The sequence below is a fragment of the Columba livia genome, chromosome 5 (assembly GCF_036013475.1).
Source record: "Columba livia isolate bColLiv1 breed racing homer chromosome 5, bColLiv1.pat.W.v2, whole genome shotgun sequence".
NCBI classification, from domain to species: domain Eukaryota; kingdom Metazoa; phylum Chordata; class Aves; order Columbiformes; family Columbidae; genus Columba; species Columba livia.
In genome coordinates this window covers 67,742,006-67,761,388 of record NC_088606.1, presented here as the reverse complement: position 1 = coordinate 67,761,388, position 19,383 = coordinate 67,742,006, and the positions used below count along the sequence as shown (strand labels likewise).

Genomic DNA, 19,383 nt, shown 5'->3' with positions numbered 1-19,383 from the left:
CCATTTTCCTGGCACCCACCATCACCCTGGTACCCGCTCATCCCAGTGCTCAGCAGCATCCCAGTGCCCACCACCATCCAGTTTGACCGCGCTGTCCCTGTCCCCACAGCCAGGGCTAAGCCAACAGTCCTCATGGTGATGGGCACAGTGCCCCCCAGACCCGTCCCCAGCCTGGAAAGGGGACACCATCCCGGCGGCCCCGGCACAGCCTCAATTATTGATGCCCGCTCGGGTTGCGGTGTCCCAGCACTGCCTGTGCCACTGCCCCGTGGTGCCAGTGGCTCCGTTGGGGTGCAGCCATTGTGTCACCATGCCACCAGTATGGCACCGTGCCCACAGCCCCCCTGCGGCAGCACAGGAGCCACTGGCCGCCTCCAGCATCACCTTTATTTTGCAAACTCTGTGTGAGTGTGTGTGTGTGTAAAACCGGGGGGGGCCCATGGGCACAGGGTGGGCACGGAGCCTCCATGACACCCTCCCCACCCCACCCGGGTGCTGGGATGGGGGGCACCCCCGCAACACCTGCCCGGCCCCCGCCACCCCCAGGTGGGGTCCTGGGTCCCCACCACCACCAGGCACCCGCCGCTCCCCCCACATCGGGACCACCCAATCCCACACCCATCGTGCCCTCCCCCCAAAACACAGCTCGGGAAGTGGGGAGGTCAGGGGGTCCCAGGCTTCAACACCAGCAGGTTTTGGGGGTGTCCTCGCTTCCCAGGGGCTGCTGCTCATCCTCCTCCAGGCCGGCCAGGGTGGGGGTGCGGGGGGGGCCCCGCAGCCCCTCCAGCTCCTTGCGATGCGCCTGCAGCACCAGCTCTGTCAGCCGCGTGAAGGACTGGGGGACAGGACGGGGGGTGAGCCTGGGGGACCCCCTGATCCCCCCAGCCCTCCCCACCCCCCCCGCACCTCCTTGATGTTGAGGTTGCTGCAGGCGCTCGTCTCGTAGAAATCCATCCCGTACTCCCTGGCCAGCTGCGGGGTGCGGGGCCGGCAGTGGCACCATGATTTGGGGGGGCGATGGGGGGGTCACCCCCAGCATCCTCCACCCCCAGCATGTGCACAGCCAGGTGTGGCCAGACGGACGAGCTGGCATTGGGGGGGCTGGTGTGGGAGCATCTCTGGGACTGGGCACTGGGTCTCTTGGGGGGGACACTGGGTGCTTTGGGGGTGCAGGGGATAGTGCTGGAGGTGCAGGGGGTGTCCCTGAACATGCTGGGGGCTAACAGGGAGTCATAAGAGCAGCTCTGAGGGTGCACAGGAACTGGGGGGGTGTCCCTCGATGCACGGGGGGCTGTGGGGGGGTCCCTGGCTACAGAGAAGACTGCAGGAGGGTGGCGGGTCCCTGGCCGTGCTGGTGGGGGTACCTGGGGATGCTCGGGGTGCAGGGTGGTTGTTGGGGTCCCTGGAGAGTGCAAGGGGGGGCTGGAGGGGGTCCTGGCCATGCTGAGGGCGCGGGGGGGGCCCTGGCCACCCTGGGGGTGCAGGAAGGGTCCCTGCCCCGCCCGGGGGCGCACGCCCGCCCCCGCTCACCTGCAGCCCTTGCTCTCTGGCCACTTGCCTCTTGTGCTCCTCGTCCGCCTTGTTCCCGATGAGGATTTTCTGGACGCCGTCAGGTGCGTACTGGAGGGGGGCGGGGCGGCGTGAGAACCCCCTGGCCACGGGGGACCACCCCTCTACACCCCTGTACCCCCACCTCGTCCACGTCGCTGGCCCACTTCACGATGTGCTGGTAGGAGCGCTCGCTGCTGATGTCGTACACCAGGAAGATGCCCTGTGGGAGGGGGGGTGGCCATTTATACCCCCCAACCCCGTTCTGTGCCTCAGTTTCCCTTCTCCTGGACGCACCCCCGTACCTGTGCACGCCGGTAGTACTGCTTGGTGATGGTCTGGTACCGCTCCTGCCCCGCCGTGTCCCTGTGGTGGGGACAGCAGGTCAGTCGGTGCCACCACCCCTGGCACGAGGTGCTCAGGCCTCAGCCCCCACCCGGGGAGGAGAGGGAAGCAGGACCAGGCCCCCCTCCCTAAATCCCCCCCGGGCACTCACCAGATCTGTATCCGCACCTTAATGCCGTCCACTTCGATCGTCTTCATCTTGAAGTCGACACCTGGGATGGGGAGGGAAAGGTTACAGGGTGTCCCCCCATCACTGCCGCTGCTGTCACCAGGGTCTCTCTGGTCCCCACACCCTCTCCTGGTCCACCCCAATCCACGCTGTGCTGCCAGACTGTGTGCCGGGGCTCCCCCATGCCCACCCATGGTCCTGGTGGCAGCCCAGTGCCGGTGCCCACAGCCGGTGCCAGGCCCGGCAGGCCCCGGTGCTGGGTCACCGTGTGGGTGCTGGGTCATTGTGTGGGTGCTGGCCCCGGTCCCGCTGCTGGGCGGGTGCTCCTGGTGCCCCCGGTTCCCCAGTGCCGCAGCTCCCTGGTGCTCTTGGTTTCCTGGTGCCGCGGTTACTCGGTGCTCCCAGTTTCCCAGTTCCCCGGTGCTGCGGTTATCCGGTGCCCATGGTTTCCCAGTTCGCCGCTGCTCCCGGTTCCCAGGTGCCATGGGTGCCCGGTGCACTCGGTTTCCTGGTTCTACAGCTCCCTGGTGCCCCCAGTTTCCCGGTACCGCGGCTCCCCGGTGCCCACAGTTTCCCGGTGCTGTGGCTGCTCGGTGCTGCCGGTTCCCGGCTCCTCAGTGCCCCCGACTGCCCCATGACGCGGCTGCCCGGTGCTATCGGTTGCCCGGTGCCCGCGGCTTCCCGGTCCCCGAGGTTTTCCTGGTCCCCGAGGTTTTCCCGGTCCCCGGTTCCTTGGAACTGCAGGTGGCCGGTGCTCCCGGTTACCCAGCGCCACGGTTTCCCGGCTCCCCGGTGCTGCGGTTTCCCGGTTCCCCGGTGCCGCCGCTGCCCGTTGCCGCGGCTCGCCGCTGCCGCCGGTTATCCCATTTTCCTCGAGCTGCAGCTGCCCGGTGCTCCCGGTTCCCCAGTGCCACGGTTCCCACGGTTTCCCGTTTCCCCGTGCTGCGGTTCCCCTGAGCTCCCGGTTCCCCAGTGCCTACAGTTTTCCCGTTCCCCGGTGCCCACGGCTCCCCGATTGCCCGGTGCCCACGCTTTCCCGGTACTGCCGCTCCCCGGTGCTCCAAATCCCCCGGTGCCGCTGCTCCCCAGAGCCTCCGTTGCCCGCCCCCCCGGCTCCCCCGCTCCCCGGTGCTGCTGCCGCCGGCTTCTCCCCGTTCCCCCGCTCCGGTACCGATGGTGGAGATGTGGGCGGGGTGGAACTGGTTGTCGGTGAAACGGCAGAGCAGGCAGGTCTTGCCCACGCCCGAGTCCCCCAGCAGCAGCAACCGGAACAGCACGTCGTACTGCTTGGCCATGGCGGGCCGGGCCGGGCCGGGCCGGGGCCGCCGCTGCCGCCGTTACCGGGGGCGGGAGCGCTGCGCTGCCGCCGCCGCGCCGGGTGGCACCGGGGCGGGGCGCGGGGCGGGGGCGGGAGGGCGGGGGATGCACCGGGGGATGCTGTGAGGAACGGGGGCGACATCGGGGATGCACCGGGAGAGGACACCGGGAGATGGGCTGGGGCGCCGGGAGGGGGATGTGGGGGACGGAGCACCGGGGAGACACCGAGGATGCAGCGGGGGATGCCGTGGGGAACGGGGAAGAAGACATCGGGGATGCACCGGAGGGGACACCAGGAATTGGGCTGGGGCACCGGGAGGGGGACACGAGGGACAGTACATCGGGGGTGCAGCGGGAGATGCTCTGGGGACACCGCGGGTGACACGGGGGATGCAGAGTGGGAACTAGCCAGGGGTGTACCGGGGGACACTGTTGGGGACACTGGGAGATGCTCTGAAACACTGGTGGACACACGGGATGGACAAGGGGACATGGGTGGGGACATTGGGAGATGCTCTGGGGCATCAAGGGGAGCACAGGGGCTGCAGCAGGGGACACAGGGGATTGCACTGGGGAATATGGGGAGGAGACATCCAGGGTCACATTATGGACCCCCCTCGCAGAGAGTGAGGGACACAAGGGGCTGGGACTGCAGCAGGGGACACTGGGGTGACACACGGAACCCCCATGGAGGGACTGTGTGGGGCACCCAGGGATGCACCAGGAGACAGTGAGATGTCCCCAGGGCTGGAGTGTCCCCAGGGTGGAGCAGGGTGGCCCTGCAGGCAGGGCTGCAGTGGGAGCTGCAAGCGGGTCCTGGGGTGCAGTGACAGGTGCTGGGGTGCAGTGCTGGGTGCTGGGGTGCAGTGGTGGGTGCAGTGCTGGGTGCTGGGGTGCAGTGACAGGTGCTGGGGTGCAGTGCTGGGTGCTGGGGTGCAGTGGTGAGTGCAGCGCTGGGTGCTGGGGTGCAGTGGTGGGTGCAGTGCTGGGTGCTGGGGTGCAGTGGCAGGTGCTGGGGTACAGCGCTGGGTGCTGGGGTGCAGTGCTGGGTGCTGGGGTGCAGTGGTGGGTGCTGGGGTGCAGTGGCAGGTGCTGGGGTACAGCGGTGGGTGCTGGGGTGCAGTGCTGGGTGCTGGGGTGCAGTGGTGAGTGCAGTGGTGGGTGCTGGGGTGCAGTGCTGGGTGCTGGGGTGCAGTGGTGAGTGCAGTGCTGGGTGCTGGGGTGCAGTGGTGGGTGCTGGGGTGCAGTGGTGGGTGCAGTGCTGGGTGCTGGGGTGCAGTGGCAGGTGCTGGGGTACAGCGCTGGGTGCTGGGGTGCAGTGGTGGGTGCTGGGGTGCAGTGGCAGGTGCTGGGGTACAGCGCTGGGTGCTGGGGTGCAGTGCTGGGTGCGGCATGCAGCAGGGGGTGCAGCGAGGCAGCGCAGGCCTGGCTGGTGGAGCGCAGGCTGCAGCAGGGTGCAGCGCAGCAGCGCGTGGGGCAGCGCTGTGGGGCGGACGCTGTGCAGCGATGCAGCACTGCGGTGCAGTGAGGTGGCACTGCAGCAGTGACACTGCACCGCCGTGCTGTGCCAGCCTGCTGTGCGGCAGCATCGCGGCACAGAGGGTGATGTGGCGCCGTGGTGTGGCAACGCAGCCCTGCGGCCTGATGCCGCAGTGGTGTGGCAGTGTGACGGTGTGCCACAGTGCTCAGTGCCGCGACACGGTGCTGCAGGGTGATGATGCAACGAGGTGCCACACTGCAATGACGTGGCGCTGTAGCACGATGACACAACACAGCTGTCACCCCAGCGCCGCGATGCTGTGACACGAGGTCAAGAGCAGTTCTCCTGCCCCTCTGCTCTGCCCTGGTGAGACCACACCTGGAATATTGTGTCCAGCTGTGGCCCCTCAGTTCCAGCAGGACAGGGAACTGCTGGAGAGAGTCCAGCGCAGCCACCAAGATGCTGAAGGGAGTGGAGCATCTCCCGTGTGAGGAAAGGCTGAGGGAGCTGGGGCTCTGGAGCTGGAGGAGACTGAGGGGGGACTCATTCCTGGGGATCAATATGGAAAGGGGGAGTGTCAGGAGGATGGAGCCAGGCTCTTCTGGGTGACAACCAGTGACAGGACAAGGGGTAATGGGTGCAAACTGGAACACAGGAGGTTCTACTTAAATATGAGAAGAAACTTGTTCCTGGTGAGGGTGGCAGAGCCTGGCCCAGGCTGCCCAGGGGGTTGTGGAGTCTCCTTCTGTGCAGACATTCCAACCCGCCTGGACACCTTCCTGTGTAACCTCATCTGGGTGTTCCTGCTCCATGGGGGGATTGCACTGGATGAGCTTTCCAGGTCCCTTCAGCCCCTGACACCCGGGATGCTGTGGCTGTGTGATGACGCCATGCACTGCGCGATGCAGCGCCCCAGCTTGGCGATGCAACACAGCGCAACAACGCGGCGCGATGACGCAACACAGCGCTGCAATGACGCAATAAACCAGGTGGCCCGACATGACGTTACGGCGCGGTGACGCGCTCCCCAGCCGGCTCCCACCGCGCATGCGCGGCCGGGGCGGTGCCGTGGGCGGGGCTCGGGATAAATGGGGCGCGGCCAGGGGCGTGGCCTGGAGGGGCGTGGTCGCGTGTCCCCGCCCGGCCGCCGTCGCGCCGCTGCCCCCGCAGCATGGCGGGAGCCTCGTCCCCCCCCCGCGAGCAGGGCGGGCGGCGGCGGCTGCGGGACGACGGGCTGAGAACCGCCACCTCCGCCGAGCAGGTGCGGGGACGGGGGGCGCTGGGGCGGGGCTGCGAGATCCACCCTCCCCCCACAACGCGGCTCCGGACACCGGGGGGCTCGGGGGGGCACCCACCGGGCACGGCGGCTCCCGGGGGACACCCGCGGGGGCTGTGACACGGGTCACCCCCCGCCTCCCCGGGGGTTGGGGGGGTCCTGGGGGGCAGCCGGGCCCCCCCCCGTCCCGGCCCGGCGGTGCTGACGCTCCCGGGGGGGCCGGGACCGGGTGAAAGGCGACGGCGGCGGTTCCCGACCCGGGGGGGTCCCGGTAGGACACGGGGGACGGGGCTGTCCCTGTCACCCCTCCCGAGACACCCCCGCCAAAGCCGGGGTGTTTCCTGGAGACCCGGGGGATGATCCCGGCTTGGGACGGCGCCAGCTGCGTTGTAAGCTCGAGTCTAAACTCGGGACGGTGTCACAAGTCCCGGGTTGGCCAGCTGCGCCGTCCCGGCCTCAGCGGGAGGAGCGGGGCCCGCGGCGATTTCCCTGGGGTGTCCTGGGACAAACCAAACTCTGTCTTTAAAACCGCTGCTCAAATCCTGCCTAATCCCGGGCCTAAGCTCCTGCTAAGCTGATCCCCGGGACCAAGTAGCTTTTGGTCACTTTGGTTTTGTTGGAGAAGGTGATGAGCTGATGCCACCAGTAACCCCTGAGACGGGGCAGGAGCCCCCCGAATCGAGGGTATCGGGGAGGGGACCATGTTGGGGACACTTTCCAGAGCTCACTGTGTCTTTTGTGTCCCCCCTGCCCTACCCCACGTGTCCCCACGCTGTCACCTGAGGCAGACCAAGGTGGAAGAGATCGTGCAGGAGGTTTTTGACGCCTGCAAGACCAACCATCATGCCTCGCAGTAAGTTCCATAATAAATAAACGAGTTCCCCCTCAAACCGGTGGCTGCGGCGGCTGCTGAGACGCAGAGCGGGGCACCGACCCCTTCTCTCGGCCACCGCCCCTGAGCGCGGTGACATCGGCCGGTGTCCCCTGTGGCGCTTTCCCTGCGAGCCTCGTCCTGCCTGTCCTTCCAGGTTCGTCCTGCACCGGGATAAGCACTTCCACTACCTGAAGCGAGGCCTCCGGCAGCTGACCGAAGCCTACGAGGTACGCAGTGGTGCCGCCAGGGCTGTCACTGGGCGTTTGCTGTCCCCAGTCTGTCACTATCAGCCCCAGGGGCAGACGCAGTGGTTCCTGGTGTCCCCTTGGGTTGTGCTTGTCCCTGTGTTGATGCTGCAGCAGCTCCGGGGGTTCTCCTGCCTGTACCCTCTCCTGCGAGAGCGCTGCCTGCTCCTGCCTGCACCCCAGGCCCCACGCCACCCCCTGGCCACCCTGACTGTCCCCTGTTGTCCCCGCAGTGTCTGGACGCCAGCCGGCCCTGGCTCTGCTACTGGATCCTGCACAGTTTGGAGCTGCTGGACGAGCCCATTCCCCAGTCAGTTGCCTCTGAGTAAGTGACACCAGGGTGGCAAGAGCTGGGGGGGCTACAACAGCAGCCTGGGGACCCCCATCTTGGACCCGGTGGCCCCGTGGGCCACCCGCGTGATGCCGGAGGTGCCACGTCCCGCTGTCCCCGCGCTGGCAGCAGCAAAGGAGTGCTTTGTCAGTGCCATCAATGCCACCCATTCTTCTGGCCATGGCCTCGCGCTCCGGCGTCTTGTGATGGACGGAGATGGGGGACAGAGAGAACCTTGACTTTGGGGGGAGACGGGGGGGGTAACAGGGCCGGGCTGGCCCTGTTACACCCCACCAGGTGCTGCGGGTGAGGCTGGGGAGCCCCGAGCCCCTTCCCCACCTTCCCCCTGCCCCTCCCAGTGTCTGTCAGTTCCTGAGCCGCTGCCAGAGCCCCCGAGGCGGTTTTGGGGGGGGGCCCGGCCAGGACCCCCATCTCGCCCCCACCTACGCCGCTGTCAACGCGCTCTGCATCATCGGCACCGAGGAGGCGTTCGGCGTCATCAACAGGTATGGCTGGCACCTGGGTGGCGTGGGGGGGTCTGGGTGGATGGCGCGGGGCTGGGGGGGCAAGACTTGTGTCCCCCCCACGCAGCCCCCTGGATTTTGCAGGAAGAAGCTGCTGGAATATCTGCACTCACTGAAACAGCCCGATGGCTCCTTCCTCATGCACGTCGGTGGCGAGGTGGACGTCAGGTGGGTGAGCGCTGGCAGAGGGACACTTGGGTGTCACGGCGGGCAGCTGGTGATGTGCGGGGGACCCGGTGCCACGGTGGGGACCTGGTGCCATGGTTCTGAGCACCCACCTCCCGCAGAAGTGCCTACTGTGCTGCCTCCGTGGCCTCGCTCACCAACGTCCTGACGCCCGCGCTCTTTGCCGGGACGGCCGAGTGGATTGCGAGGTGAGAGCCAGGGGACGTGGGGACAAGAGACAGTCCCTCATGTTGGTGCCATCCTGACCTCTGTGCCCGCGCAGGTGCCAGAACTGGGAGGGCGGCATCGGCGGGGTGCCGGGGATGGAGGCGCACGGCGGCTACACCTTCTGCGGCATGGCAGCGTTGGTCATCCTCAAACAGGAACATCTCCTGGATCTCCGGAGCTTGCTGGTGAGTGGCACCACGGCTCTCACTGGGTTTGGGGGGGCGTCTTGGCCACAGGGGGTCCTTGTCCCTGCATTGCCACCCGCTCCTGTCCCTTCCGCACAGCGCTGGGTGACCCATCGGCAGATGCGCTTCGAGGGCGGCTTCCAGGGCCGCTGCAACAAGCTGGTGGACGGGTGTTACTCCTTCTGGCAAGCCGGGCTCCTGCCCCTGCTCCACCGCGCCCTCCACGCCAGGGGTGAGTCACGCACCGGGGGTCCCGCCTGCCTCTGCCCCCCCAAAACAGCATCTCCAGGGAGGGGTGAAGGCGGTTTAGGGAGCCAACAAAGCGCAAAGTGACCGTGGCTCCTCATGTCGCTGTTCTCAGGGGGTTTTGGCACTGAGGCTTAACTGGACACCTTGGTGGATCTCTAAGAGGTGTGAGGAGACCCCAGGGTGGGGGTTTCCACTTTCCCAGGCCCCCCCCAGGCATTTCACTGTCTCCCCCACTCCAGGCGACACGGCGCTCAGCATGACCCACTGGATGTTGGACCAGTCGGCGCTGCAGGAATACATCCTGCTGTGCTGCCAGTGCCCAGCCGGGGGGCTGCTCGACAAGCCGGGCAAGTGAGTACCAGCCTGGGGGGGGCTGAGTGGTGCTCCAGACCCTCCCTCAGCACCCCAATGTCCCCCCAAGGTCCCGGGATTTCTACCACACCTGCTACTGCCTGAGCGGCTTGGCCATCGCCCAGCACTTCGGCAGCGGCGACCTCCACCACGAGGTGGTCCTGGGTGTCCCCGAGAACCGCCTGGTAGGTGTCACAAGCTGCCAGGGCTCAGCCCTTCCTCCACCTCACCAAAAAAAGGCATTTTTAACCTTTTTTCCTCCCCCCTCTCACAGCAGGCCACGCACCCCGTCTACAACATCGCCCCAGAGAAGGTGGTGAGAGCAGTGATGCATTTCTTGCAGCTGCCAGTGCCCAACCTGGAGCCAGCGGCTGCTGAGTAAGGGGGGGGTCCTGCAGCCCCCCTGGACTTTGCGGAGTGACCCCCCAGCCCCTGGGTCGATGGGGAGGCCCCTGTGGCATCTCAGACGGGCAGAGCGAGGTCCTCAGGGTGCTAGCAATACCAAAAAGCGGCCCGGCCCGGGGCTGCCAGCGCCCGCTGTGCCCCCCCGAGCACCTCGCTGACCCCCCGGCGGGAGCTGAGGGGCCACGGGCCGCGGCGGAGCTTTTGGCATCAATAAAGCAGAACCGACAGCTGCCGTGTCCAGTGCGCGAGGAGCGCACATCGCTGCCCCCGCCTCCGTGCCACCGCCGGCAGCCCTGGGGACGCAGGGCAGGAGGTGACACCAAGCGCGGGCTGTTTTGGGGGCCGCCCTGGTGCCACCTCGCCCCCCCATCCCACTCCAAGAACAGGCAGTTACCACGGGGAAGGATAAAATAAGCTTTTTTTTTGTTTTATTATTTATAGTCTTATAGTAAAGGGAAGCCTTAACTTGCAAGACAACTCTGGGCAGTATGTACAACATACCTTTAGATCCATGGAATGAATGGCATCAAAATGGGGAGGGGGGGGATCACCTACGGGGCAGGGAGGGGACACTAGAGTTCAGAAAATGCCACGGAGGTGGGGAGGGGTCGGGGGGCGAGGGAGGGAGGGAGGGAGGAGGGGGCAGGACCCACGCGCAGCCCACCCAGCCCGGCCCAGTGCTGCAGAGGGAGGGGTGCGGGTGCTGCCCCCCCGCCGGCTCTCGCAGGTGCTGGGGGCAGGTGGAATTGCACACGCAGAAAATAAATAGCGAGACCCCCCCGTCAGGGCTTGTTGGGGGGGGTGGTATGCAGCTGCCCGCAGGGTCTGGCCTTTTGGGAGGGGGTCACAGGGGGGGCTGCTGGGCTCCTGTGCAGCCTCACCCCTCAACTCAGGACTGCCGTGGTCCCCGGGTATAAATAGAAATGCTCCTAAAAAATCAGAATAGAGGGGAGGGGGGCTCGCTAGTTGGGGAGGGGGGGGGTGGCGGGGACATAGTGCGACCCCCCCAAGTCTGTTGGGTGCTGCGAGGCCCCTGCCTGGCCAGCTTCCCCCGGGGCTGTGGGGGTTGGAGCGGGGAAAGGGGCCGGGGAGGGCTGGGAAGCTGCAGTCCGAGAGCCTCTACGAGAGAAGGAAGAGAGTCCTTACAGGCGGCCGAGAGCAGCGGGGGAGGCCCCGGGGGGGCCTAACTGGCCTCCATGCGCAGCTTCTTCCTGCTCTGTGGCTCGTCGGGTTCCGAATCGGAGCTGGAGTCGGAGCCGCCGTCGAAAGCGGAGATGGCGCTGCCCTTGGGGTTGGTGTAGAGGCTGTTGTCCGTCGCGGGGTAGTTGGCTTGGAGCTGGGCGCTCGACCGGGCCTTCTCCAGCGCGCGCACTGCAGGGCAGGGCCACCGCGTCACCCAGAGCTTTGCTGCGCGTGTCACCCCCGCCCCAGGTCCCCTGAACGCCCCCCTCGCTCACCTTGCTGCTCCAGGAGAGCGTTTTGCCTTTTGAGGTCGTCAATGTCCTGCTGGTGCGTGTGGTTTTTCCGGCGCATGTACTGGATGTACTCTGTGGCTTTGTCCAGGATTTGGGCCCGGGATGCCTGTTGCAATAGTGGGATAAACAGCGAGATAAAGACCTTGCCTGGGGGAGAACGACGGCATTTTGGTTGCCCCGTCCCACCCGCAGCGCAGCAGGAAGGATTTTGGTTACTCTGCTGTGCCGATGTTACCAGGGGAACTGAAACCCACCGGGGGTGCCCGTGGTGGGCCAGAGCCTCGGCGGCTCCATGGGAGATCATTTCTGGACCCCGTTGACGGTGCTCGGCTTGGGCTGAGAGCACCAAAACGTCCCCCGCAGCGGCATCCCAAAATGAGAAGCCACCACCAGGTCCAGGCTGCAGAAATCGCCGTCCAGCCTCCGTGCCGTGGGCCGGGGCACCCACTACCCTCCATAAACTCACCTTCTCTCCCTGGAGGGAGGGGACGGAGTCCCGCAGGCTGTGGAAACTGTCCTTGATGTGGTCCCTGCGCTTGCGCTCCAGCGCGTTGTGATGAGCCCGTTTGTCGGCCTGCGAGGGAAGGGAGAGAAGAGTCAGAGGGGGTGGCACCCTGGAGGGAACCCCCACCCGCTCCCTTCACCCATAGGTGCTGCCCAGGGGGTCCCAAAAGTGAACGAGGTGCCCAGAGCTGGTGCAGGAGCTCGGCTGAAGCGCCCGCGGCTGCCGTTCCAGCGCGGCAGCAGCACTGCGGCGTGGGAAGGAGGCGCCTCCCGATGCTTTCGGTTTCTTCCCTTCCTGCTGCCGGGGCAGCCGCGGGCCCCGCTGGGGAGGCAGAGCTGGGGAACGGGGCCCAGCGTCCTGTCCTGCACCCCCTGGGGTGTGGCCCCCCAAAAACCAGCCGCAGGTTCCCCCATCCACCCTCTGCCAAGAGACACAACCCCACATGTCAAACTCCCCATATACAGCCCCCCCCCAAGAAACAGCTCCACAGATGCCCTGAAATGACACAACCCCCATGTCTCCTCCCCCAAAACAGATGCAGCCGCACACATAACCCCCCCAGACACCCCCACTTCCCTGCAAAAGCCCCAGCCCCACACTCCTCCTAAAGAGCCCCAGCCCCACAGATCGCCGCCCAGAGACACAACCCCCCCACCATGTCACACCCCCCCCCCCCAAACCTACAACTCCATTTCCCCCTTACAAGAGCCCCAGCCCCACAGGACACCCCCAAATCCCCAGCACCCCCAAGGAGCCCGAGGCCCACAGATCCCCCCCAAAAGACATAAACCCCACGGGTCCCCCCCAAAGCCCCATCCCCACAGTGTGTCCCCCCAAGTGACCCAGCCCCCAAGAGACACAAGTGTCTCCCCCCCATGTCGCGCCCCCCCCCCCCCCAAAAAGTCCACCCCCCGCCCCTCGCCCCCACGTGTTCCCGGGACGTACCGCGGATTGAAACCTCGGCTGTTCCTCCTGAGAGGAGCCCGGGAAGGAGGAAGAGGAAGAGGAAGGTGAAGGGAACCGGGCCCATGAGGAGGAGGAGGAAGGAAACACGAACGAAACGTTACCCCCCCACCGCGCTGCCCCTTTCCCCCGGCGCTACGGGCAGCGGGTGGAGGTGTCGGGGAGGGCGGGGGGGTGTGTGTGGCGGTGCCGGGGGTCGGACTCACATCGCTCTCCACCTCGATGTCATCGTTGTCGCTCATCGCTCCCGGCCGGGTGAGCCGCGGGCCGCGCCGCCACAACAACAGCCCGCAGCGCGCATGCGCCGCCGGGCGGCACACGTGACATCACCCCCTCGCCTGCGCGGGGGATTGTGGGGGAACGAGTCCGGGGAGGGAAGACGGGCAGGGAAAAAGACCTGGCCGGGGGACTACAACTCCCGGCGTGCACCGCGCGTCCGCGCGGTGCACGCCGGGAGTTGTAGTCCCCGCCCAGGGGGGCCCCGCTACTTGTTTCCCCTCATGGAGGGCGGAGAGGCCGCGACGACGCGAAGGCGAAGTACGGGGGCAACGGAGGCGGTGTGGGGAGAGATTTTATTGAGCTGTAGGGTAGCAAAAGTTCCAGAAGGACAAGGAACTGTTGAGAGAGTCCAGCGTAGGGCAACGGAGATGCTGAAGGGAGTGGAGCATCTCCCGTGTGAGGAAAGGCTGAGGGAGCTGGGGCTCTGGAGCTGGACAAGAGGAGACTGAGGGGGGACTCATTCATGGGGATCAATATGGAAAGGGGGAGTGTCAGGAGGATGGAGCCAGGCTCTTCTGGGTGACAACCAGTGACAGGACAAGGGGCAATGGGTGCAAACTGAAACACAGGAGGTTCCACTTAAATCTGAGAAGAAACTTGTTTGGGGTGTGGGTGGCAGAGCCCGGCCCAGGCTGCCCAGGGAGGTTGTGGAGTCTCCTTCTCTGCAGACATTCCAACCCGCCTGGACACCTTCCTGTGTAACCTCATCTGGGTGTTCCTGCTCCATGGGGGGATTGCACTGGATGAGCTTTCCATGTCCCTTCAACCCCTGATATTCTGGGATTCTGTGAAAAGGGGGTCCGGGCTGCTTGGATGTGGTACCTCAGGGGGCCTGTGGGGGGGTAATGTATAGGTAATTCTTTGGAAACTTAATTCCCAGCTCCAAGTCAAAAATATCTGGAATTATTAGAAAAGGAGGACAGAGTGAAGCAGGAAAAAATTGTGACATCTTGTGTACATCAGTGGCATGGCCACAACAGTGTGAAGCTCTGGTTTCCCAGGTCAGAAAGAAGGTGAAGGTAGAAAGGAATAACAGAACAAAATGAAAGGTAGAAAATAATAATGAAACACAGAGAATGGTTTCTGTTTAAAGCATGACTATTTGCATTTGGACTTTTCTGTTTGAAAAAGACAACAGTGACAATGTTTGGGAAGATGATTGAATTATATAAAACGGTGGCTTGTGAAGAGAAGGTAGGGAGTTCTCACTCACTTTTTCTAGTAGGTGGCACACAGGGGAAATCATGAACAGCAGGTTTAAAACAACCCAAAGGTAGTATTTTTTTCGGATGCTGCAGAACTATAGTATGGAGCTCACTGCTTCCAGAAATGTGGAAGTTAAAGCTACCATTACTTTCTAACAGGGGTTAAACTCAAGAGGGATGCAGCCATGGGCAGCCAGTAAATGGAATGGAATACAGTACCCTTTGGTTCAGGTTTTCCCTAACCAACGATTTACTGAAAACTCTGATTATGTATCTAGAAGGATGGTGTTATACCTGACCTGTTCTTTATACTCTCTTCCTGACTGATCAGTCCTGCTCATTAGGATCAGAAGCGAATTCCAAAGAATTACCTGACCTCAGGGGCTGGGGGGCTGCGGGCCAACCTGAGGGGCTGTGGGGCTGGCCTGAGGGATGCAAGCCTGGCCTGAGGGGCTGTGGGCCTGGCTTGGGGGTCTTTGGGGCTTGTGGGGGGGGTGCTGCAAGCCCAGCCTGAGGGGAATCTGGAGGTTTGGGCCTGCTCAAGGGGTTTGGGTAGCTCCAGGGAGTGCTGTGGACCCCACTTCAGGTTCAGAGGGCGGGGGGGCGCTGTCTCTAGGCTGCCTCTAACCCAGCTGGTTCTCATCTTCTGGCAGCTCCTCCCTGCTGGCGGACTCCGTCGGCCGCTCGTCGTTGTCGTCATTGCTGCCGTCGCTCTCCGAGCCGGTCTCGTCCGAGTCGTCCTCCTCCAGATAGCAGTAGCCGTGCATCCTGAGGCGTGGGCGGGGGATGCGGGGCAGGCGATAGGCCACGTGCTGCGCCAGTTTGTGCTCCATCCAGAGATAAGCCCCCATTGCTACCGCCAGCGTCGCCAGCATGATGGAGAGCTTGGCCTGCAGGAAGACAGAATGGGGGAACGGTGTGACGCTGCACCTCCCCTGAGCCTGGCAGGTTCCCAGGGTGACAGAGCCAGCCAGGGGACACTGTGGGGACAGCCACCCACCCAGCCTTACCTTCATGGGCAGCTCTGACCACAAGTATACGGTGAAGATGGCCAGTGCCTGCCACCAGTGGTAGATAGTGAAGATGAAGTCTTGGCGCTCCTTGTCCTCATACAACATGCCCAGGAGGACTGTGACAGAAGGGACCGGCTGTCAGCATCCCCCTCCCGTGCCGGTGTCCCCTCTTGTGGCACCGTTAGCAGGACCCAGCCGCGGTGGGTCTGTCCTGCCCCTTGTCAGCAGGTCCGAGGAGCTGGGGACCACCAAGCTGTGATGCCAGGGGACAAGAGAAACTGTGACAGGGATGTTCTCGGGACTCACTGCTAATGCTGGTCTTGTTGAGGGCACTCCCCGTGCCCCAGAGCACAGCTATGGTGTAGAGCAGAGGCGCCTGGACCACGAGCCGGGGTTGTGGTGCCCAACAGAAGAGTGTCACCAGGAGGGCGGCGTGGATGAAGGCTCCGGCCAGCAGCGGGATCTGCCGCCGCAGGCGCAGCATGCTGAGAGCCAGGCTGGAGCAAAGTGAGGCGGAGAAGCCGTAGGCCATGAGGAGATACGCCAACTTCTCCAGCCCCAGGGCGCACACGCCGTAGTTCTGCAGTGAGGACAAGCTCAGCATCACCCAGACAGGCTGTCCCCGCTCTGTCACCCCCCTACCCTCTCCCCAGGCCCTACCAAGGAGAAGCCAGTGCAGACAAAAAGCTCCTCAAAGCCGCTGTAGATGAACAAGGGGAAGAGATGCCGCAGGCGATAGTCCCGCATGTGCTTGAACGGCAGCTGGAAGATGTTGCCCCAGCCGATGCTGCGCAGGTCGATCTCCTCCATGGGCTGATACGCCGAACCGCAGAGCACTAGGACCTGCCGCGCCGTCACCGGTGAGTCACTGCCGGTGTCACAGCGTGTCCCCGGCCCGCCCCAGTGCTCACCGTTAGCATGGCGAGGAAGGCGGCCGCCATCAGCGCGCTCTCCACGATGATGAGGTTGACACTGCGGGGCAAGCTCTGCAGCACCGTGGTGTTGAAGCCAGACAGCGTGCCGTGGCTCAGCGTCCCTGCCCAGGAGACACACACACCGCACTCAGTCCCGGTGCCACCACGCTGTCCCATGCTGCTGCGCCATCCCGCGCTCACCGCAGTGCTTGATGTTGTAGAGCGTGTGGTTGAGCTGGTACAGGTAGTTGTTGAGGAAGAAGAGCATCGGCATCTGAGCGCAGACGAAGCTGAGCTGCAAGGTGGATAACGGGGGGTGCTCAGCACTGGGCTTCCCGGTGTGGCCCCCAGCCTGTGCCACAGTTTCCGCTGGTGCTCACATGGAAGCAGGCGTAGAACACGGTCTGGAAGATGATGATGTAAGTGTTGCAGGCTCCCCGTGGTGGCCGCTGCTGCTCCTGCACGTGGTCCTCCTTGTAGTTGACGTACTCGTAGTACTTCTGTGCCATCCTGCGCGGCACAGCGGGTCAGCCGGAGCCCCCAGCCTCCCCGTCCGCCACCCCAGGTGCTTACCGCATGATGTAGTTGCCCATGGAAGCCCAGAGGGGCACGATGGCCACCCCGATGGCCACGGCAGAGGGCACCAGCGTGTAGTAGCGCTCCCAGTAGTTACTAGAGACAAAGAGGGCATAGATCCCCACCGCCAGGAACATGGCCCACTTGGTGCCAAAAAACCTGCCAGGGCGAGGAGGGGAAAGTGTGGGTGCCTGTGCTGGGGGGCTGGTGGGGGCATGTGGGGTGTCGCACGTACCGGATGAGGACAGGGGTGTAGAGCAATGCGGCGATGGGAGTGACATTGATGCCCATCAGCACCTTACGGTCGATGTCCTCCAGCTGGATGTTGCTGTATTTCACCTCCCGGTATGTCTCGTCATAGTGCAGGATCAGCTGCATCTGCAGGAGGCCTGGGGGGGCGTCCCAGGGCTGTTACCCCCCCACCCTGAGCCTCCCATGCCACAGCAGGGGTGTCCCCAGGGTGGGGACAGGGCGTACCCAGGTAGACACCGTAGGTGAGCATGCCAGCCAGGCTGGCGGCCACCACGTTCTTCACGATGCCCAGGCGCTTGCGGCGGAAATATTTCTGCTCCTCCTCCTCCTCATTGTAGTCGGACTGAGCCCCCACAAAGTCATCCAGCTGCGGGGGAACCCCACTCAGCCCTGGGAACGGCCACCGCGGTGCCAGTCCCCACGGGTGTCCCCCGGTCTCACCTGCGCCTCTGTCCCCTCAGCTCCCAGCCTGTCACCTGCCACTGCCTTGGCCGCGTCCTGGAGGTAGTTGGGGTCTTTCTCCATCTCTGCCTCTAGCGTGGGGGGCCTGGATGGTGGCAGGGGTTGGGGGGACCCTGTTTGTGCCCCCAAAATGCTGCGCCCATGTGTCTTGTGCCCCCAGAGCTGCCCCCCAGCACCGTCAGACCCTGCACCCCCGTGTCCTGCACCCCTACACCTTGCACTCTGCACCCCCGCACGGTGCACCCATGTGCTTTGCACCCCCCACCGGCACCCAGCACCCAACACCGGCACCCAGCACCCCTGGACCTTGCACCCCCACACCCGGAGCCGCGGGGCCGGCCCGGGGCGGGGCGGGCGCCGCTTCCTCTTTCGGACGAGGGAGGCAGAACGACGAGGTTTAAAGGAGCCGCTCCCGCACCGCCCCCTCCATGTCCCGCACCCCGCCGGGGTCCCGCACCCCGCCGTGTCCCGCACCCCTGGGTCCCGGTTCCCACCCATCTATGCTGCTGCTGCCTCCTGCCTGCACTCCCGGTGCTCGCCCTGTGCCCATCCTCAGCACCCTGACCCCCCCAGAGAGCACCCTGACCCCCCCAGAGAGCACCCTGACCCTCCCACAGAGCACCCATAGCACCCCAAACTGCACAGAGCCCTGATCCCCTCCTCAGCACCCTGACCACCCCATGAACAGCACCCATTGCACCCCAAACTGCACAGCACTCCCCGAGTTCCCCTGCACATCACCCATCGCAACCCCCCCTTGCACAGTACCCACCCCAACTTGCACAGGTCCCATCCCACCCCCTGCCCAGCACCACTGTCCCCCCCAGCACCCCAAATCTCCCACCAGCCCCCAGAGCTGCTCCGCAGGTGCTGCCAGCTCGGGGTGCCCTGCAGTGCCAAGTGCCGGGTGCCGGTCCCAGGCTCTGCCGCTCTCGCTTCCTCTTCCCGGCCTGGGGGATGTGACGGGGTGTCTGGGTGGGGGGAACACCCTGCTTTGGGGGTGCAGGGCAGGTTTGGGGGGTGATGGAGCATCCGCCTGTCCCCTTGTCACCAAAATGTGGGGCCAGAAGGGTGCCTGGGCAGGTAGCGATGCCAGGGTGCCCGCAGCTGCGTGGTGCCAGTGCCACAGGGCAGGGTGGGGGCACCTCGGGGTGCGGTGGGGAGGCTGAAATCTCTGTCATGGGGAGCCAGGGCAGGATCCGGCCCAGCCGGTACCGGGGGATTCTTGAGATGTGCTCGGGGAAGGTGCTGAGGTCATGAGTCCTGCGAGATGGGGGACAAAGGGGGACAACCCCTGTGGGTCTTTGGGAGCTGCCAGGAAGCAACATGTGCACTGGGACCCCCTTGCTCTGGGGTTGTCTCCCACCCCAGGGGCCATGCGGAGCATCTTCTCCCCAGACACATCCCAAATTGGGACCTGGCACCCCCCAGGAGCCCACTCCATGTACTGATGCTCTGCTCTCCCTTGGGGACATGTGCCTGCTGGGGGCTGCTTGGGGACACATGTGGCACTCTCAAAGCTGGATCTGGCTCCTGGGGCTGCCACGGGCACCACAGCCAAATTCACGGTGCCAAATTGGGGTGCTGCCCGGGGGGAAACCTTTCCCCCTCCCTGGGGGATGCTGTGGGGTCCCCGGGGAGTGTGGCTGTAGGGGCTGAGTCCAGGGGACAGTGACGGGGCGTCTTGGGCCGGGTGCTGCCCTTCCTGTTGACGAAGGGGGGTAATTAGAACCGGCCAGGGGAGCCAGAGTTTGGGGAGCTGGCGAGGGCTGCCGTGCCAGAGGAACCGGTGCCAGTGGGTGGAGGGGTGACTTGGGGTTGTCTGTGGGGTCCCTATGGGTCAGGGTGGCCCTGGGGACAGGGTGAGGGGTGTGTGGGTGATTCTCTATGGGTCAGGGTGGCCCTGGGGACAGGGTGAGGGGTGTGCGGGAGTCCCTAGGGGTCAAGGTGGCCCTGGAGACAGAGTGAGAGGTGTCTGGGTGTCCCTGTGGGTCAGGGTTCACGGTGGTGGTTTGGTGGCCATGGGAGGTCCCCGGTGCCACCGACT

The 19,383-nt window shown here is 65.0% G+C and overlaps 4 protein-coding genes across 15 annotated transcripts; 1 reads left to right on the top strand and 3 right to left on the bottom strand.

The window, feature by feature from the left end:
- Nucleotides 1–210: 210 nt before the first annotated feature.
- RAB15 (RAB15, member RAS oncogene family) lies at nucleotides 211–3,469 on the bottom strand. Of its 6 annotated transcripts, none has more exons than XM_065066445.1 (7): nucleotides 3,234–3,469; nucleotides 2,045–2,105; nucleotides 1,854–1,914; nucleotides 1,694–1,771; nucleotides 1,559–1,620; nucleotides 907–972; nucleotides 211–802 (listed from the first exon to the last, which is right to left on the bottom strand). In XM_065066445.1, the coding sequence occupies exons 1-7, from the start codon at nucleotides 3,355–3,357 to the stop codon at nucleotides 211–213; spliced, it is 1,044 nt and encodes a 347-aa protein (XP_064922517.1). In that variant the 5' UTR covers nucleotides 3,358–3,469. The 6 variants fall into 6 exon arrangements, with proteins under 6 accessions (XP_064922517.1, XP_064922521.1, XP_064922519.1 ...); XM_065066447.1 differs by lacking the exon at nucleotides 3,234–3,469 and adding an exon at nucleotides 2,253–2,821 and having other exon boundaries at nucleotides 507–802; nucleotides 1,531–1,620; XM_065066451.1 differs by having other exon boundaries at nucleotides 510–835; nucleotides 1,531–1,620; nucleotides 3,234–3,467.
- A 2,473-nt stretch (nucleotides 3,470–5,942) lies between these two features.
- Nucleotides 5,943–9,919, top strand: FNTB (farnesyltransferase, CAAX box, subunit beta). The gene is made up of 12 exons (XM_065066430.1): nucleotides 5,943–6,120; nucleotides 6,924–6,988; nucleotides 7,164–7,236; nucleotides 7,488–7,579; nucleotides 7,945–8,091; nucleotides 8,194–8,277; nucleotides 8,397–8,483; nucleotides 8,558–8,687; nucleotides 8,787–8,919; nucleotides 9,176–9,287; nucleotides 9,358–9,472; nucleotides 9,562–9,919. The coding sequence occupies exons 1-12, from the start codon at nucleotides 6,031–6,033 to the stop codon at nucleotides 9,667–9,669; spliced, it is 1,236 nt and encodes a 411-aa protein (XP_064922502.1). The 5' UTR covers nucleotides 5,943–6,030; the 3' UTR covers nucleotides 9,670–9,919.
- A 174-nt stretch (nucleotides 9,920–10,093) lies between these two features.
- On the bottom strand, nucleotides 10,094–13,018 carry MAX (MYC associated factor X). 4 transcript variants are annotated; one of them, XM_065066474.1, is made up of 6 exons: nucleotides 12,842–12,892; nucleotides 12,618–12,644; nucleotides 11,635–11,741; nucleotides 11,150–11,280; nucleotides 10,839–11,063; nucleotides 10,094–10,621 (listed from the first exon to the last, which is right to left on the bottom strand). In XM_065066474.1, the coding sequence occupies exons 1-5, from the start codon at nucleotides 12,875–12,877 to the stop codon at nucleotides 10,876–10,878; spliced, it is 489 nt and encodes a 162-aa protein (XP_064922546.1). In that variant the 5' UTR covers nucleotides 12,878–12,892; the 3' UTR covers nucleotides 10,094–10,621; nucleotides 10,839–10,875. The 4 variants fall into 4 exon arrangements, with proteins under 4 accessions (XP_064922546.1, XP_064922548.1, XP_064922550.1 ...); XM_065066476.1 differs by having other exon boundaries at nucleotides 10,094–10,243; XM_065066478.1 differs by having other exon boundaries at nucleotides 10,094–11,063; nucleotides 11,150–11,273; nucleotides 11,634–11,741; nucleotides 12,842–13,018.
- Nucleotides 13,019–13,994: 976 nt separating this feature from the next.
- UNC93B1 (unc-93 homolog B1, TLR signaling regulator) lies at nucleotides 13,995–18,405 on the bottom strand. 4 transcript variants are annotated; one of them, XM_065066392.1, is made up of 12 exons: nucleotides 18,181–18,405; nucleotides 17,316–17,421; nucleotides 17,100–17,241; nucleotides 16,858–17,011; nucleotides 16,620–16,718; nucleotides 16,427–16,556; nucleotides 16,248–16,341; nucleotides 16,044–16,168; nucleotides 15,793–15,975; nucleotides 15,439–15,712; nucleotides 15,130–15,248; nucleotides 13,995–15,009 (listed from the first exon to the last, which is right to left on the bottom strand). In XM_065066392.1, the coding sequence occupies exons 1-12, from the start codon at nucleotides 18,366–18,368 to the stop codon at nucleotides 14,743–14,745; spliced, it is 1,881 nt and encodes a 626-aa protein (XP_064922464.1). In that variant the 5' UTR covers nucleotides 18,369–18,405; the 3' UTR covers nucleotides 13,995–14,742. The 4 variants fall into 4 exon arrangements, with proteins under 4 accessions (XP_064922464.1, XP_005514883.2, XP_064922463.1 ...); XM_005514826.3 differs by having other exon boundaries at nucleotides 16,620–16,781; nucleotides 18,181–18,401; XM_065066391.1 differs by lacking the exon at nucleotides 18,181–18,405 and adding an exon at nucleotides 17,643–17,782.
- Between the last annotated feature and the right edge of the window lie 978 nt (nucleotides 18,406–19,383).

Coding starts and splice junctions, on each gene's coding strand:
- RAB15 (XM_065066445.1), bottom strand. CDS start 3,357: ATGGCCAAGCAGTACGACGTGCTGTTCCGGTTGCTGCTGCTGGGGGAC. Junction 2,106..3,233: donor CGCCCACATCTCCACCATCG/GTACCGGAGCGG, acceptor TCCCCATCCCAG/GTGTCGACTTCAAGATGAAG. Junction 973..1,558: donor GCGGACGAGGAGCACAAGAG/GCAAGTGGCCAG, acceptor CGCACCCCGCAG/CTGGCCAGGGAGTACGGGAT.
- FNTB (XM_065066430.1), top strand. CDS start 6,031: ATGGCGGGAGCCTCGTCCCCCCCCCGCGAGCAGGGCGGGCGGCGGCGG. Junction 8,278..8,396: donor GGTGGCGAGGTGGACGTCAG/GTGGGTGAGCGC, acceptor CACCTCCCGCAG/AAGTGCCTACTGTGCTGCCT. Junction 9,288..9,357: donor CTGCTCGACAAGCCGGGCAA/GTGAGTACCAGC, acceptor TGTCCCCCCAAG/GTCCCGGGATTTCTACCACA.
- MAX (XM_065066477.1), bottom strand. CDS start 12,877: ATGAGCGACAACGATGACATCGAGGTGGAGAGCGAT. Junction 12,645..12,841: donor ACATCGAGGTGGAGAGCGAT/GTGAGTCCGACC, acceptor GGCTCCTCTCAG/GAGGAACAGCCGAGGTTTCA. Junction 11,281..11,634: donor CCCTCCCTCCAGGGAGAGAA/GGTGAGTTTATG, acceptor TATCCCACTATT/GCAACAGGCATCCCGGGCCC.
- UNC93B1 (XM_005514826.3), bottom strand. CDS start 18,368: ATGCTCCATCACCCCCCAAACCTGCCCTGCACCCCCAAAGCAGGGTGT. Junction 16,169..16,247: donor CTACAACATCAAGCACTGCG/GTGAGCGCGGGA, acceptor TCTCCTGGGCAG/GGACGCTGAGCCACGGCACG. Junction 15,010..15,129: donor GGTCAGAGCTGCCCATGAAG/GTAAGGCTGGGT, acceptor GTCTTCCTGCAG/GCCAAGCTCTCCATCATGCT.